Source organism: Gracilinanus agilis, chromosome 3 (genome assembly GCF_016433145.1).
Source record: "Gracilinanus agilis isolate LMUSP501 chromosome 3, AgileGrace, whole genome shotgun sequence".
In the NCBI taxonomy this organism is placed as follows: Eukaryota; Metazoa; Chordata; class Mammalia; order Didelphimorphia; family Didelphidae; genus Gracilinanus; species Gracilinanus agilis.
This window is the reverse complement of record NC_058132.1, coordinates 639,733,655-639,750,502: the sequence shown is the minus strand read 5'-3', so window position 1 is coordinate 639,750,502 and position 16,848 is coordinate 639,733,655. Positions and strand designations below refer to the sequence as shown.

The 16,848-nt window shown below is 62.4% G+C and overlaps 1 protein-coding gene across 1 annotated transcript; it reads left to right on the top strand.

The window, feature by feature from the left end:
• The first annotated feature begins 889 nt into the window (after positions 1 to 889).
• ASPA (aspartoacylase) lies at positions 890 to 16,629 on the top strand. Its single transcript, XM_044667643.1, has 6 exons — positions 890 to 1,253; positions 6,071 to 6,248; positions 9,528 to 9,621; positions 11,075 to 11,186; positions 14,183 to 14,288; positions 16,294 to 16,629. The coding sequence occupies exons 1-6, from the start codon at positions 1,018 to 1,020 to the stop codon at positions 16,501 to 16,503; spliced, it is 936 nt and encodes a 311-aa protein (XP_044523578.1). The 5' UTR covers positions 890 to 1,017; the 3' UTR covers positions 16,504 to 16,629.
• Positions 16,630 to 16,848: the final 219 nt, after the last annotated feature.

Genomic DNA, 16,848 nt, shown 5'->3' with positions numbered 1-16,848 from the left:
GGGATTGGCCGGCTCGGACCTTCCCCCAAGGCTGAAGCGCACGGGTCATCGTTGCCTCTTCAGGAGTGACCTCCCTTGTGGTGGAGTGACCCAGCCTGAGAGGGGAGGCCTCAGACACTGACGCGCTGTGGGACCCTGGGCTGCCCTCTGCCTCAGTTTACTCTTTTGTAAAAAGGGGAGAATACCGGCCCGTCCTGCAGGAGTGGTGGTGAGGGCGGAAGGAGAAAAGAAGAGAGAGCAGCAGAGCACTCGGGCACCTAAAAGCCCTTCTCACGTGTTCTCTATTGCTGTAATTCTCCAGAGTCTGAAGACTTGAGTTCGAGTCACTTCCTGTGCCTGGGAAGCCGGGCCTCAGGGGGTCCCACCATACCAGAAGCACCAGGAACCGTGGCCCTTTCCTTGCGGCGTCGGCAGCCCCCGTCCGCCTGGCTTTGGCCTGGAGCTCGGTGCCTGATGGGGGCCCCCCGAGGTCTCGGCGGCCACCGTGCACCCCGCGGGGCTTTGGTTCTAACGCCCGGGGGCTCCCCCTGCTCTCTGGACTTCAGGAGGGGCCCCGCCAGCGTCTGGGAGGCAGGCCAAGATTCCCGGACGTCCCGTGACGGCCTCGTGGCTCCCAGAGCCCGTCCTCCGCGCGAGGGACCGCGGCGGGCTGAACGGGGGGAGAGACGCCCGTCCCGGCTCTCTGTGCCCCTTGTTCTCGCTGTGAATAGAGGGCTTGTGAGGCGGCCAGTGTGCAGCCCAGCCCCCGCGGCCGGGGCTGCACTGAGGTCTGCTGACCATCCGAGGGAGTCCCGTGGCGGCCAGAGAAGGCGGCCGGACTTGCCATTTGCCTCTCGGGCTCCAAATATGGTAAAGGAAGGGAGGAGGGCCGAGGAGGGAGTGTCGCCCGCCGAGGAGGGACTTTGTCCCCGCAGGCCGGCCGGCCGGAGTGCAGCGGGAGGCTCCTGGGGCGGCCTGGCCCGGCGTCACCGGACTCTCCTCTTTGGCTTGGCAGAGCTGGCCGGCGGAGCGCGGGCGATGGCCTCCCTGCTCGGAGCCCAGGCGCCCCTGACCAGGGTGGCGATCTTCGGGGGCACCCACGGCAACGAGCTGTCCGGGGTGCTTCTGGTGAAGCACTGGGAGGAGGACGGGGCCGAGGTGCAGAGGCCGGGGCTCCGCGTGACGCCCTTCATCTCGAACCCCCGCGCCGTGCAGAGGGGCGTCCGCTACGTCGACTGTGACCTGAACCGCGTCTTCGACGCTGCTCGCCTGGGGTAAGGCGCGCCTGTGTCCGTCTGCGCGTCCGTCCTTCCCGGCCCTCGGCCGGCCGGGCACACACGGGGCACCAGCATGGAGGCCGCAGGCGCCCCAAGAGCGTGCCATCTTCCTCCCCGGGCGCGGGCGGCCCGCCTCGGCACCTCTCCAAGGCCGGGGCGGCTCTTCCCAGCTGGACAGCCTGCATCGGTACTTATGCTGGGCCTCGGGGCGGGGGGCTCTCCTCTGGCCCCCACTTTGTCGTGCCCTCTGCGGGTGTGGGGGTGCCCCATTCTGCCGGCTCTGCCCCCCTCGGCCCAGGGAGGCTCCCCGAGGGCAGAGGCCGGGTCATTGTCAGGCCCCAGGCCTCAGGGTGGCCTTCACTGGATGGGGTCCCCCAGGGGTGCACACACACTGTTGGGGGGCCCTGCGGCCACTGCCCAGCCAGAGACCCCAACAAGGGCAGCCGAGGGCCCCCCCCAAGGTTTGGAGCAGTGAGGTCAGTGCGGGGGGGTGTTCAGGGGTCCTGGGCAGCCGTGCCTGGGGGGGACGGAGCGCCCGGGGCTGCCCTCCCGGATGCCCTCCGTAGCCCACAAAATGTCTGTATCTCAGACTCGGGTTTTGCACCATCGGGCTTTGAGGAGGGACGAGCCTTCCTGGAGGAGGGGGACAGAGCCAGCCCCAGATGCGAGGCTAAGCGTCGCCCGGGGCCCAGGAGGGGCCTGGCCGACCGAAGGAGCGTAATAAGTGCCTGCTGAGTGGAGGCTGTTACTTTAAGATTTATCCTCGAGGGAGAGGCAGAGCGGGCAGCAGGAGGGACCCGAGGAGCCAGAACCTCGGGCTCTGGGGGGCCAGTGCTGGGTCTACACCTGGGGGGACCTCGGAGGAAGAACCCGAACCGTAGGAGAGGCGGGATTCACACCCAGGGCTGGTGACTCCGGGCTCAGCCCTCCAGCTTGCTTCTGGCTCTCCTCCCTGCCAGCCCCGTCTCCTGGCCTTCTCCCCGGGTGCCCCTGCGGCCCCCAAGATGTGTCATCCCCCGGGGGGCAGTGCAGGGACCCCCCTCATCTCCTCGTCTCCCTGGCGATGAGCAGGTACCTTCGTGCCTCTCCTTCCCCCCTCTTGTGGCACCATCACCATCCTCCCGGGACACCCTCCCAGGCTCTGGGACCCCCGGGGGCCCCCCCTGCCTCTCTCTCCCTCTCGGAGACGGGAAACTCTCCGACGGGGCTCTGCGGGTTTTAGCCTGCAAAGTCTGCTTCCATGTTGGTCCCTGTGGTGCGAGAGGGGCGCCCACGAGGCCGCCCGAGGCACCGGCTGCTCCCCCCGGACGTGTGTCCTGAGACCCTCAGCAGGAAATTGGGGTTTGTTTCTTTAAATGTCTGGGCCCGACCCCCAGAGGCCCCGGAGGCTGCGGTCCGAGGGGAGGCCTTCTGTGGGCACGGGCAGACCCCAGAGTGACCCGCACCCCCGCCAGGCCCCCGTTCTGCCCAGGACGGGCCACGGGCTCATCCGCCATCCCCTCCGCCCTCCATCAGCGAGCTTCCCCAGTCACATCTCCCCCTTCTCTGCCTGTTCAGGCCCCCTCCCCGGGGCCTCTGGGTCTCCCCGATGAAACCTCAGGTCCAACTAGGTAGCCGCATCCCCGTCCCCCCCCCCGATCTGTGCCCCCAAAGAGCCATGAGGACGCCCCCATTCGTCACTGCTGGTCGTGCCTTACTCATGAACGCCAGAGCCCGCAGGGGCATCTTCCTGGGGCTCCGGCTCCTGCTCCCGCCAGCTGGCCACAGCCTCCGGACTCGGGAGAGACGTGCCCACGGCTCTCCCCACTCGGCCCCTCGGCCTTGAGCCAGTGGAAGAGGCTGATGTCACACGGGAGCCCGAGTCTCCCATCCTCGGGGGTCCTGGGAAGGAAAGAGGCCTCACAGGGCCTGTAGCACTCTCTGTCTCCGTCTGTCTCTGTCTCTCTGTCTGTCTCTGTCTCTCTGTCTTTCTCTGTCTCTCTGTCTCTGTCTGTCTGTCTCTGCCTCTCTGTTTCTGTCTGTCTCTGTCTGTCTGTCTGTCCCTCTCTGTCTCGGTCTCTCTGTCTCTGTCCCTCTCTGTCCCTCTCTGTCTGTCTCTGTCTGTCTCTGTCTGTGTGACTCTGTCTGTCTCTGTCTCTCTGTCTGTCCCTCTCTGTCTGTCTGTCTCTGTCTGCCTATCTGTCTCTGTCTCTTTGTCTCTGCCTGTCCCTCTCTGTCTGTCCCTCTCTGTCTGTCTCTGTCTGTCCCTCTCTGTGTCTGTCTCTGTCTGTTTCTCTGTCTGTCTGTGTCTGTCTGTGTCTGTCTGTCTCTGTCTGTCTGTCTTTGTCTGTCTCTGTGTCTCTGTCTTTATCCCTCTCTCTCTGTCTGTCTGTGTCTCTCTGTCCCTCTATTTGCCTGTCTCTGTCTCTGTCTCTCCCTCTTCCTCCCCTTCTCCCCTTTGTGCCTTAAAAATGTGTCTGCCTGCTTGTGTTTAAATATTTACTTACCTCTTAAACCATCAATTGTGATAAAAGCTACGAACTAGCTGGTTCTCTGTGTGTGCGTTGTTATTGGAATGCTCCTAGGAGAAGGCAGTAGGGAGCTAGGGAGCTTCTAGGAAAGGGGAGAAATGGATTTAAAATGACAGCATTTTGCCACAGCAGGCTCTCTGGGTGGGGACTCAGCTATGGAAGATGTTGTGGGTCTTTCCCAGATTCCCCAAAGGCAGAGCAAATACCTCCTCTAGCTACAGTGGCCTGGGCTAGCCCCAAGGAAAGACCACCATTAACAACCAAAAAAAAAAAAAAAGCCCTTGCTTAGAATAGAAATGAGGTAGCCACACTCTTTGTGGTGGCAAAAAATTGGAAAATGAGGGGATGCCCTTTGATTGGGGAATGGCTGAACAAATTGTGGTATCTGCTGGGGATGGAATACTATTGTGCTCAAAGGAATAAAGAACTGGAGGAATTCCATGTGAACTGGAAAGACCTCCAGGAAGGGATGCAGAGCAAAAGGAGCAGAACCGGGAGAACATTGTACACAGAGACGGATACACTGTGGTACAATCAAACATTACAGACTCCTCTACTAGCAGCAATGCAAGGATCCAGAGCAAGGCTGAGGGACTTCTGAGAAAGAAAACCAGCCACATCCAGAGGAAAAACTGTGGGAGCAGAAACACAGAGGAAAAACAACTGCCTGATCACATGGGCTGTTGGGGATATTATTGAGGATGCAGACACTAAACGATCACTCTAGTGCAACTATCCATAATATGGAATTAGGTCTTGATCAATGATGCATGTAAAACCCAGTGGAATTGTGTGTCGGCTAAGGGGTTTGTGGGTGAGGATTGGGGGAGGGAAAGAACATGAAACATGTAACTAGGAGAAAATATTCAAAACAAAAATAAAAAAGAATAGAAACGAGGAATCAGTTCCAAGGCAGAAGAGCCGCAAGGGCTAGGCAGCTGGAACTAGGGGACTGGCCCAGGGTCACAGAGCTAGGAAGTGTCAGAGGCCAGATTTGAGGCCGGGACCTCCTCTCTCCTGGCCTCGCTCTGTCCACTGAGCCATCCAGTAGTTGCTGGTCCTGCCCACATTTATGGGATTTGTTTGAGAGGAAATCCGCTCTCAGGGTGAGGCCTGAGGAGCCACTAGAGAGAAGGACAGGATCCAAAGGTGGAAGTAGTCCATACGCCGGAGAGAGACCGAGAACCCTGCCTGCCTCTGCTGACCAGCTAAGCATTGCCGCCCTCCTTACTGTCGGGCTCTCCGTCCTCGACTCTGATCAGACGACATCCGGGGAGTCGTGCTCAGGCCTGGACGCCATGACTTACGAAGGGCCCTGACACGCCCGAAGGCATCCAGGGGGAGCCAGCGGGGACCAAGAAGGAAGGCCTCCCACAGAAGTACCGGGGGCCACGATCTCGGGCGCCTGCCCGGGCTGGCTTCTTGCCACTGGGCCCTGCTGGCTCCGTGGGCCTATTCCTGATCCATGATGGGCCTTCTCCATGGCTGAGATGCCCTCCAAGCAAGGCCTCTCCCACTTTTGGATCCCAAGACCTTGAATGAGTGAATGTTGACCAAAAGCGAACGGCCGTCCAGCTCGGTCCCTCCAGTGACACTGAGGTTTCCTCTTTGTCTTCCACGCTGGATTCTGGGTCAGTGGCTCCGCCCCGCCCCCTGAGCCGTCCGTGGGTCTCTCCATCCCTTCGTCCACCCACCCGTCCATTTAGCCATGGACTCCCATTTCTGCAGTGCCTCCTCGGCCCTCGGTGCGCCGGGCTGAGTACGGGGAGGTGATCCCTGCCCCCGGGAAGCTTCCCCCCAAACTAGCCTCCGATGGGGGACGTCGAGAAGGCGTCCCCGAGAGCTTTGGAGTCCGGATTGGAGAGTTCTCGTGGGCTGGGAGAGGGGGAGAGGAGGGGAGGGGAGGGCACGGCGAGCAGAGGGACGAGGCAGGCCAAGAAGGACCCTCTTTGGGCTTTTCTTGGCTCGGATCCCCAAGTGCTTGGCCATTCCTTCTCCGGCTCGTTTTACAGATGAGACCCCCGAAGCAGACGGGAATGAGCTGGAAGGGGACGTTGCAGCCATTTGCCGAAGGGGCCTTCAAAGACGCAGGGTTAGGGTTTTCCTGCACTCTTCTCTCCTTCGCTGTTCCACGGATCCCGGATGTCCAGGCTCCTTCCTCCCCGGACCCCGGCGTCGCCGATCCCCCCGTCCACCCCCGCCTCGGAGGAGCCTGAGCTCCGGGGCCCCACAGGGAGGGGGGCTAGTCGTGGACGGGAGTTTGTGGGGCAGGCCTGAGGCCTCTTCTCTCTGTCGTGCTCGCAGCCAGGAGCCCCCCGAGGACCGGCCTTACGAAGTCGGGCGGGCCCAGGAGATCCGTCGCCTGTTTGGCGCCTACGACGTGATCCTCGACCTCCACAACACCACCTCCAACATGGGCTGCGCCCTCATCCTCGAGAGCTCCCAGGACGACTTGCTGATCCAGATGTTTCGTTACATCCAGGTACCTTTGGGGTTCCTTCGAGTCTCCATTCAGGGGCCGCGAGCGGAAAGCGTCCCTCGCTTCGTGCGGTCGGGGCAGCATGGCGCGGGGGCGGCGGCCTCCGTCATGCGCCCCTCGGTTTGGTCCCGTGAATCGATGGGCCTGAGGGAGACAGAACAGGGAGACCCGAGGCCCCTGGAGGGGCCCCTCACCCTGAGCTCCTGGCTTGGCCTATGGGCAGCTCCACAGAGGCGCGTGGATCTTCCTTAAGCAGCAGCAGAGAGTGCCGGGCCCTTGCCCGGCCTCGGTCCTCGCCTTGGGGGGGTCCTCGCCTCGGTCCTCGCCTCATGCCGGGTTCCAGAACAAACGTTGGAAGCCCCTGAACTCTGGGAAGTGGATCCGGGCAAGCCGAGAGTTTGTGGCCGGAGCAACGGTGCCAGGAAAGAAGTGCCAGGGGAAACCCTCCAGAGGAGAAGGTGGCATCGAACATGGCACCTGGGGAGGAAAGATGGCAGCTGGCCTCTCTCTTGGCATCTGACAGAGATGAAGAGAAGGGAGGGAAAGGCACTGGGAGGAGAGCTGGGGAAGCGCCTAGAAGAATAAGGCCGTCCTCGCCATTTCCGGCTGTGCGACTCGGGGTAAATCACGTCCTCTCTCTTGGCTGTGAAACAGGAACACTGTCGGCCCCTCCGCTTGTTGTGAGAATGAGATGAGCTTAGCCCAGTGCCTGGCACACAGTAGGTACTAAATAACGGTCAGTTCCTTCCCGGTGAGAGCGGCGGCAATCTGCGTAGGCAGGAGGACAGAGAAGCTTCGCCCTGCCTATGTCCCGGGGAGCCACGTGCATAACAATTCACAGGAAGATCCAGGTCCGGAAGGCAGCGAGTGTAAAACTCTCACCCTCCCCAGAAGCCCGGGAGCCTCCCCACCAAGAGGCAGATTTGCCCCCACAGGCTCCACTGCCTCTGGCCAGGTAGGGCATCCCTTCTTCAGGTGGCACAACAGGGTTGGGTATCCAAAAGGTCTGCTCACGGCGAAGACTAAGCCTCGGGCTCCATGTTTGGACCCTGCCAGTGGGGGGATTGGTTTTGCCGGACTGGGCATGTTTGAAAGGAGGATCTTGGTTTGGCTTTTTCTGTGGAGAAGGGGCGGGCGAGAGGGAGAGGAAATGCACTTTTACTCTTTGAAAAGAGTATTTTTAAGGCAGGTCTGATTGTGTGAGGAAATCCAGGACACAAAGGGGAGTATCATGGGAAGAGCGTTATTGGTGACTACCAGTAGAAGCAGAAATGGCATTGTTGTTAGGGTTATGCTAGTGACCCCCGGGACAGAAGGAAGATATAGATGTGGAGGAGGCAGCGGAAGGGGAATCTCAGTTACCCAGGCAGTGCCTAGAACCCTGTGCCAAAAGCGGAGCAGCTGGTAACTTCTTGGCTGCAGCTTAATGGGAATTTTACCCCTCCCCCAAAGGCAGAGGAATCAGGGACAGGAATGGCTTTTTTGGATCCGATTCTCACTTCCAGAGAGAAAATGGTGGTGAGGAGGGGGATGATGGGAGGGAAGGAAGGGACCCCCTTCTTCCTAGAATTCAAAATGATGCAGAAGGAAACCTGATCTGTACCATGATGTTTCGGAGAGTAGATTTCAGAGGATCCCATGGACTGGCATTTAGCCCAGGAGGGGTGGGAAGTTCTGAAAAGAGGGCAGAGAAATAGTTCTGAGGAGGACAGGGGAGAATATCTAAAGAGAACGGTGTGGATGCACAGGGAGCTCTCGCCAGCCAACTGACATGTTAAGGTGATTTGTCCACAAGGGCAGAAGTGGAGGGTGCTTATAAAAGGGGAGAGTGTGCGTGTGTGTGTGTGTGCGTGTGTACATGTGTGTGTACATGTGTGAGGAGTCCTGTGAAAATGGCAGCAGGACCAGACAGCCCTAGCAAGGAGACCAGCCAGTGGCAGACGAAAAGGGGCCTCCAAGAGCTCTGCGGACGATTATTCAGGGCGGACGGGAGGGCAGCGGCTAAGCCAGCCCAGAGCTCAGCTCTGCATGGGCTCGAGCTTTCCTGCCGAGGATGGCCAAGGCAGGACACCCTGCGGTAAAGGAGGAGGGAACCCGCACGGAGGCCCGCTTCCACGAGCCCTTCCTGAGCCCTGGAGAAGCAAAGCGAGGAAGAGTTCGTGCCCTCCAGGAGTTTCCTTCCTTCTGGGTGGTGGCGCTGGCGGTGCAGCTCCTGGGCAAGCGGCAGGCCAGGGCACTCGACTTCGGTTCCTGGTGAGGGCTGGGGACTCCAGAAGAGGGGGCAGAGCCGAGAGCCCAGAGCGAGCCCCCTTCCCGGGCCGACACCCGGGGCGCCATTCAGAGGCGCAGCAAAGGGGAGCTGTAGACGGAGCTCACCCAGATCGTCTCGGAGCTCGGAGCAAAAATCCCCGTGAAGGCTCAGCGGGAACTCGGCGGGGCTCCGTGCCTGGCCTCGTGTGGTGCGGCAGCCTGGTCGGGGATCTGGCGGAGACCCCGGGGACCCGGAGCCTGCGCGGTGCTCAGCCAGGGGAATCCAGTAGAGAGAACCAGAGGAGCCGGCGCCCCGGGTGAGTCCAGCGTGGGAGCCGCAGTGACGGAGGCTCCCCGGGGTGAAGCGGAGGCCCGGCTGTCCTCTGCCCTGGTCAGACACCCCCCCGACACCCCGTGTCCAGGCTTGGAGATACGTGTGCTGGGCCAGGCAGGGATGGCGCCAGCCACGGTTATCCTGGGGTAGAGAAGAGGCCGGACGCCTGGCAGGGGCTTCCTTCGGTGCTGGAAGCGGGGATGGAGAGTGGGGGCCGGCCCGGTTGGCCCCTCTGGGTCCCCGAGCCAGGGCTGGGCAGCAGGCTGCGGGAGAGGCTCGCGTTCCGGTCTGGCCTGGCCCAGCTGCCGCCCGGGCCTCTCTGAGCTCTGGGAGCCGGGCAGGAGCGCGGCTCAGGTCCGGAGACCTCCGCCGGGGCCCATCGCGGCTCATCCAGGGAAGCTCTCTGAAGGACGGACAGTGGAGCGGCCCAGGGGGCAGGCTGCGAAGGGCAGGCCCAGGACCAGGGCTGGGAAGGGGCAGGCAGGACGGGCCCCAGTGGTGGTGAGGGGGGTCAGGAAGGACCTACGGAGGACGCCCGAGACTGGCGCCGGAAGAATGGGAGCTGGGGGGGGCAGGAGCCACGCTTGATGCTGGGGGTCCCCGGCGGGGTCTCTTCTTTCCGACGTGGCTGGGCCCTCGGGGCCCCTCGCCATCTGCCAGGCCTCTCGGGCGTCCAGCCGTCCGTGCCTCTCTTGCAGAGCTCCTTGGCCCCGACGCCCTGCTTCGTGTACCTCATCGATCACCCGTCTCTGAAGTACGCCACGACGCGCTCCATCGCAAAGCACCCCGTGGGTAAGTGGCACCATCTCCAGGAAGCTCGCCCGAGGCCCAGGCCCTCGGGAGGTGCTCTTGTGGGGCCCCGGAGCCCGCCGTGTTTGTTCTCTTGACCAGACCAGGAGGACAGCCAGGCTCTCGGAGGGCTCAGGCTGCCCACTTCGCTCGGGTGCCCTCTGCCTGGCGCCCTCCTCGAGGCCACGTCCCTGTTCCCCAGACCGGCTTTTCCCCATCACCGTCTCATCTATAACGAGTGGTCCCGGAGCCCTGAAAAGGGCCTCCTGTCGGCATGGCCAGCTGTTCTGGGAAACTGGGGGGTGGCACGGTCGGGGCCCTGCAGTCTGAGGCAGAGCCTTGGCATGGCTGTGGGCAGGGGCGAAGGGTGCAGGGCACGTGGGATTCTCTGTGTGGCCGCTCGACCAGCGTTTGCCCCCCACAGCCTCGTGGGCTGATGCTCGGCGGGCAGGCTTCGCCCCCGTGCAGGACATACAGAAGCCCAGAGCTTGGCCAACACGTCCCCTCCCCTGGCCACATCCCCCCGGGGTCTAGCAATGCCACACTAACCGAGCGGTGCTCATGGCGCCCAGGCTGGCACGATGCCACCTCATCTCAGAGGAGACCCTCGGAGCCCATGAGTCGACCTGAAATAGCTACGGGGTTGCCTGTCACAAAGCACATTCGCACTGGCTCCCCCGCCCGCTCCCTGCACCCATTCCCGCGGCCAGGCTCCGTCCTGCCCCTCCATCGCGCCCACCCTGGTGGCTCTGAGGAGAGACAGTCGTCCGTCCGTCCCGAGCAGCCGCCACTCGCTGGGGTCGGGTCCTCCGCAGGACGGCAGGGAGAGGGCAGCAGGGGATGCCCAGGATGAGCACACGCCAACGCGTGTGGCCACACTGCTGCATGGCACACACGTAGACAAGCGAAGGTCATGCCTGGGCATAGTCATAGGTACAGGCACACACAGGTACACGGTGTCAATACACATCTCCACACGGCACATACGTGCATGCATGCCCACATGCAAACATACACACGTTTCCACTCAGATGTGGCCACTTATGTGGAGCCAAGGAAGAGGGAAATGCCAGAAGAAATGGCGTTTATTGGAGAAAAACCAAAAGGAAGGGAGGGAGGGAGGAGGGAAGGAGGGAGGGAAGGAAGGAAGGAAAAAAGGGAGGAAAAAAGGGAGGAAGGAGGGAGGGAGGAGGGAAAAGAGGGAAGGGAGGAAGAGAAGAAGGAAGGAAGGAAGGAAGGGAAGGAGGGAGACAGTGACAGGAGGAAGAGAGGAGGTCAGGGGAGGAGAGCCAGGGCTTGTGGAGAAGGGCCCAGAGGAGGGGCAGACGGGAGGAGCCCCAGAGGGGCCGGGCCTGGACAATCCTGTGGCCTCACTTACACCTGCTAGAGCCGGACCGGGCCTAGGGGCTCGCCACCTGGGGGACACGGGGTGAGCCCATCTGCCTTCTCTACCCAGGCATAGAGGTGGGCCCGCAGCCCCAGGGCGTTCTCCGAGCGGACATTCTCCAGCAGATGAGAAGCATGGTCAAGCACGCCCTTGATTTCATCCAGTTTTTCAACGAGGGTAAGTGCGGGCCGACATCTCAGGGCCTCAGGGGTGCGCCTGCTGCTCCCCATCGGGCTTAGCATGGTGGGAATCTGGGCTGGATTCTTGGCTCTGTGTGGCCTCGAGACCTCGGGGCCTCAGCTTCCTTGCCTGGAAATGAGGGCGCGCATGTGTGTGTGTGTGCACACGTGTGTGCGCGTGCACAGACCCCAACAGGACTGGTGCCCCCCAACACTGCCTCCGGCCCCGTCTCAGAGCGGGCCCGGGGGAACACCAGGTGGAAGGAGCCCGCAGCGCCCCCCGGAGTCTCCGGGCTCGGCCCCCAAAGGCGCAGGCTGGGAACAAGGCTGAAGATGGGCCTCCAGACGCTCTTTGGGGAATCGTGGAGAAGGCCCGGAGCACGGGCCGGCCTCGTCTCCCAAAGGTGGAGCCCGAAGACAACAGGCCGGAGAGGCTCTCCCATGAATTATTAAGCAGATGGTGAGCGAAGGGCTAATGGCCAAGACCAAGAAAGCAAGCTGCAGCCTCCCGGGCCCAGGGGCACGTGGCTGGGCGGAGGCCGCAGGAGACTCTGGCCTGGATCCGCTGCCTGGTCAGCCGCAGGAGAAGACCCGAAGCCCAGCGTCCGCCGAGGGGCCAAGCCCACAACCGCCGAAGGCAGAGCGTCCAGAGCGCTCGGAAGAGGGAGTTTGGAGGGGCCCCAGCGAGGGGGGGACGTCCTGGAACGGGGCTGGGAAATCTGACCCAGAAGATCCGGGCCAGTGAGCGGAGCCGACCCAGCTCGGGGACCCTCGAGACGACATTAGAGCAAAGTCAGGCGAGGGGGGCAAAGCAGAAGAAAACGGAGGCGCTGAGCACGGCAACCACTGCCCTGGCAAAGCGGGCACAACTGGAGAGTCGCCGGCCTTCCGGAAAACTAGGCAGCCAATGAGCTAGCACCGACTAAGCGCCTACTGTGTGCCAGGCACTCTGCCAAGCTGCCCTCCAGGAGTTTGGAGCTGAACGACACAGAGTTGGTCTAGACAAGCTCCGGCCAGAGGGAGGGATTGGAGAGAACCAGCCGAAGGCAGGCACCAGCCTTAGAGGGGCTGATGGGAAAGGCTTCCTGCAGAGGATTGAAGGGGGCAGGGAAGTCAGAGGCAGGCGTGAGGCACAGCCGGGGGTCCAGAGGAAGCACCGGACGATGGGGTGCACGGTGTGGTCGGGTGCGGTGACACAGGAGGGTCCACGGGACCCACTGGGGTCGGGGAGGCCTTTGTGTTTGATCCTGGAGGTGACGGGGACACGCTGGAGCTTGTTAAAGGGGCCAAGGGGGGACGTGTGCCCAGGAAGACTGGCTGGAGAGCCCAGAGGAAGATGGCCTGGAGGGGGGAGACGCCGGGACACAGGCGGACCAGGGAAAGAGTCGTCAGGAGGGAGTGTGCCCGGGCAAAGGCAACTTCACTCTCACAGGGTTCATCGTAAAAGGGGGATCGAGGCGGACCTCAGGGCCCCGGCCTGGGGGAGGCCGTTCACTGGAGGGCGTTGGCGTCCATCGCTTTCTTCCCAAATTGAGGAGCCGATATAAGAGGTTAGTTATGGGGAGGGGAAATCTGCTAAGTTCAGTCAGTGCCACGAACCCCTCCATAAGGCAGAGGAGGGAACGGAGGGGCTCGGAAAGCAGGAAGATCCGCCCAGCTAACAGGGGCCACAGTGAGAGTCTTTAGATGAACTGGAAGCAGAGAGAGCAGACACGACCTCGGCCAAGGCAGCCATGACAACGGCGAACGAGAAAACGACATTGATAGCGAGCGGCCTCCTAGATACTCAACTGCTCCGTGTGCCTCCAAGTACTCAAAGTAAAGGTTCATTGAATAATAGAGGAATTGAAAGCAAAACGCCAAGTCAGAGACCTCGATATACCCCCATTCGGATCCAGAAAACAGTAACAAAAAGATCAAATAAGAGAAAAGTTCAATAATAGGATCGAATTTTATTGGCGCCTGGTGACTAATAGATGGGAAGAGGAGGGAATGTACATAGTCTTTACTGTGTCTGGCGACTTTGCAAACATTTTCCTCCTCCTCAAGAAAACCTCACAGACAAATGCAGAAAAACAGAAACATTAAGCACGTTCTTTACTAACCACAACAGAATAAAAATGATAATCAATAAAGGACTTTGGAAGAAAGGACTCGAACGTCAGTGGAGACTAGACCACTTCACCCAAGATGCCGATGGGCCGAAGAACCACCACAGACATAAAGAGAGAGGACTACGAATGACGAAGTGGAGCCCGTGGGGCTGTGGCTGCAGAGGGGAGGACCCGTGTAGGAAGAGAAGGAGCACGAGAAATGAGAAGAGGCTGCTGGGCTTGCCGGTAAGAGGTGGTCATCGCTGATGAGCTGGTTCTAGAGTGTGTGGGACTCTGAAGCCGGGTTTCAGGCGTCGGAGGAACAAGTGACTTGGAAGAAGTGTCTGGGAAGCCTTTTGGGGCAGTGAGGAAGGCCTGGACTTGGAATTCTGTCTCTGCCAATCACTCCCTCGTGTAACTTGGGCCGGGCTGAGTGCCCATCCCGAGGTCTCGGTTTCCTCGCTGGTGAAATGGAAGCAGCGATGAACTAAATGGTGCCTAAGGTTCCTTCCAGGCCTCCATCCATTGTCCTGCGACCTCCCATTTGATCCCAGGGCCCGAATCCCAAATCTGCCATTGGCTCCCTGAGTGACCTGGGCAAGTCAGCCCTCTCCCCTTCCTCGGTGATAAAGAAAAAGGACCAGCCCCCTCCCCATCAAGGGCGGGCAGGGCTCCCAGCAGAGCTCCCGGGCCGGGGCCTCGGCCTGCCGTGCCGGGGTGCTTCTGGTGGTCCCCTGGAGACGGATGGGGGAGTCGGGTGTGTGGAGCTGGGAGCCGGGGATGCTAGCGCCCCACGGGGGCCTTGCTGGATACCTCTGGGCCCTCCTTGCTGCCCGCTTCTTCCCCACGTTGTTGGAGACGCGGCTGACGTCCTTTTCCCGCTTGTCGTGCCCATTTCTAGGAAGAGAATTCCCTGCCTGTTCCCTGGAGGTTTACCAAGTCACAGGGAAAGTCGACTATCCTCGCAAGGCCAACGGGGAGATTGCTGCCGTGATCCATCCCAGCCTGCAGGTAAAGCTCGCCACGTCCACAGAAGGGCCCACGGGGTTCGGGGTTAAGGGCCCCCCGGCCTAGCATCATCGGGCAGGTGGGGTCCTTCAGTGGCAGCCACGGCTCCCTGCGCTCTCCTCACAGCCGCCCCGCGAGGCAGGCCTTCGACCCGTCCCCAGTGTACAGATGAGAAAACGGAGGCTGCCGGGGCCCAGGGGCCCCCCGTTAGTAAGGCCCGAGGCAGGAGCCAGCTTAGGACAAGAGACACGGGGACCTTAGCGGCGGCCAGGGCCAGACACCTGGGCTCTCCCCCCGCCAGCGGCAGCTCCACTGTGGCCCGGAGCCCTGTGAGCTGGAACCCCAGCTTGTCTGGGGGGGTCTTCAGGAGAGCAGAAAGGAAGAAGGTGGAGGGAGTGCTGGGGGCATGGAGGAAGGGAGGGCCGACCTCCCATCTGTCCCTCCTAATGCAGTTTGGTTCAGTTTAATTCCCGGAAGCCCCCTGGCTTCCAAGGCGGGTTGCAAGCAGTGGGGAAACCAAGGCAGAGCCAACGGACCGCCTGTGCGCGGGGCTGACGTTCTGTGGAGGGAGACACAGAAGGGGGTGCACAAGCCGCCAGGCGAGGCCGGAAGACAAATGGGAACCTGCCCTGGGTTCAAGGCCCGCATGGTCAAGCCCAGGCAGGGCCCTCGGCAGGAAAGAAAGAAGCCGAAGGAAGGGCCGAGCTCTGGCTCGAGGGGTTTGTTCGGGAAATCCTTCCCCCTCCGGGCCTGGCGCCCAGGACCCAGGTTTGCCCAAACCTTTACTGCCGGGAAAGCTCGCAGGCTCAGGGCGTGTGACCGGGGCGAGGGGAGACCGCCGAGAGCGCCCGGGCAGTCTGGGGGCCCCGGACTGGCCAGCTGGGCAGGTCCTCCGGCCGGGAAGGGTGTCGGACGTCCCGTCGTGTTCTGGGCTCGTGCCATTTGCAGCTGAGAGAGTGCGAGGGCCGGCCCGAGCCAGGCTCCGCTCTCAGAAACCACTGGGCGGGCGGCATTCGTGGGCATCAGAGCTGGGAACAGAGAGCCGGGCAGGGGCATGAAGCTAAACCTGAGTGGGGGGATGAAAGGGGGAGAGAGACGGGGGAGGGAGAAGGAGGGACAGAGGCAGACAGAGGCAGAGGCAGAGGCAGAGGCAGGGGAGGCCCCGAGGCTCGCGGAGGGCACGCAGAGAATTTGGGGCCGAGGGGGGCTCAGCCCGGGGTCTCCTTTTCCCAACAGACCATTTCACTTTCCCCGATTCCACGTCCGGCTTCTCCGTGGCCCTCCGCCGGAGGCTGAGCCTTCGGCTCTGGGCTTTGGCCTCCCACAGTCTCTGCCCTGAAGTCCTGCCCAGGCCCCAGCTGAAGTGCTTCCCTCAAAGCCCCAGAAGGGTCTCCACAGCTAATACGGAGCTCCTTTTGGAAGGGGGAAGCGGGGAGCCACGGCTGGAGGCAGGGGGAGAGAGGAGGCCTGTGGGCTGGACAGAGCCTTCCTAAGGGGCCCTCGGGCTCTGCCCAGGCAGGAGCTCTTCCTGGGCCGTGGGAGGAGTTTGGGGAGAAGTGAATGGGAAGGGGGGGCACAGGCCATGGGGGGGACGGCTGTGGCTTGGTGGGGGCAGGGCAAACCCTGGGGAGAGCAAGGCAGGAATGAGGAAGAGCCAGAGGGGGAGGAGACCCGGCCGTCCAGGGCTCAGTGAGGGCCCTTCTTGCCTTTGGCTTTGCTGGGGAGAGCTGCCCCTCCCTCGGCGGCCCCCTCCCTCCCTTTCTGGGGGGTGACTCTGGAGCCAGGCCTGAGACGGTCCAGAACTCGGCCCTCCGGCCCCCATTTCCCAGGTGGGGAGGACAAGCCCAGGGAGCTCCGACTGGGCCCCCTTAAATCGCGGCGGGCCACCGCCAAAGGGCCCCCTGCGCCTCGGCCCCCCATCTGTAAAATGGGCCCAAGAACGCCTGCTGGGGCTCGGCCCGCCTCCTGTCCTGGGGGGCTCCGGGCCTCACTTCCGCCCCCCCCCCAGGATCAGGACTGGAAGCCGCTGAGGCCGGGAGAGCCCACGTTTCTCACGCTGGACGGCGCGACCATCCCGTTTGACGGCGACGCCCCCGTCTACCCTGTGTTCGTGAACGAGGCGGCCTACTACGAGAAGGGGGAGGCCTTCGCCAAGACGCGCCGGGTGACGCTGACGGCCCGCCGCCTGAACGCCGCCCCCGCCGGCAGCGCCCCCTAGGAAGGCCCCGAGGCGCAGCCCTTCTTCCTGGTGCCCCCCAGGCCGGGCGGGGAGGGGGAGGAAGGCCTTCGGGCGCCCGCGGGGGCTGCTGGGAAGAGAAGGGAAACAATAAAGTGTCGCCTCCTTCCTGGGCCGCTTCTTTGGACCGCGGCGGGGCGCCTTCCCGGTGCAGGTGGGCCCAGCGACTCCCTCAATCCCAGGAAAAGGGCCGAGCATCGAGCATCGGGGCGGGAAGGCCTCGGCTTCTAGCAGGGGCTCGGGCCGCCCTGGGGGCCGGAAGACCCGGGGGGCGGGGCCAGGGCTGGTGGGGGCGGGGCCAGGGAGGAGGGGGCGGGGCCAAGGCGC

What these genes read in the sequence shown, in the direction of transcription:
- ASPA (XM_044667643.1), top strand. Translation starts at nt 1,018, where the DNA reads ATGGCCTCCCTGCTCGGAGCCCAGGCGCCCCTGACCAGGGTGGCGATC. An exon ending in TTCGACGCTGCTCGCCTGGG is followed by an intron (nt 1,254 to 6,070) that starts GTAAGGCGCGCC and finishes TCGTGCTCGCAG; the next exon opens with CCAGGAGCCCCCCGAGGACC. An exon ending in CATCGCAAAGCACCCCGTGG is followed by an intron (nt 9,622 to 11,074) that starts GTAAGTGGCACC and finishes TTCTCTACCCAG; the next exon opens with GCATAGAGGTGGGCCCGCAG.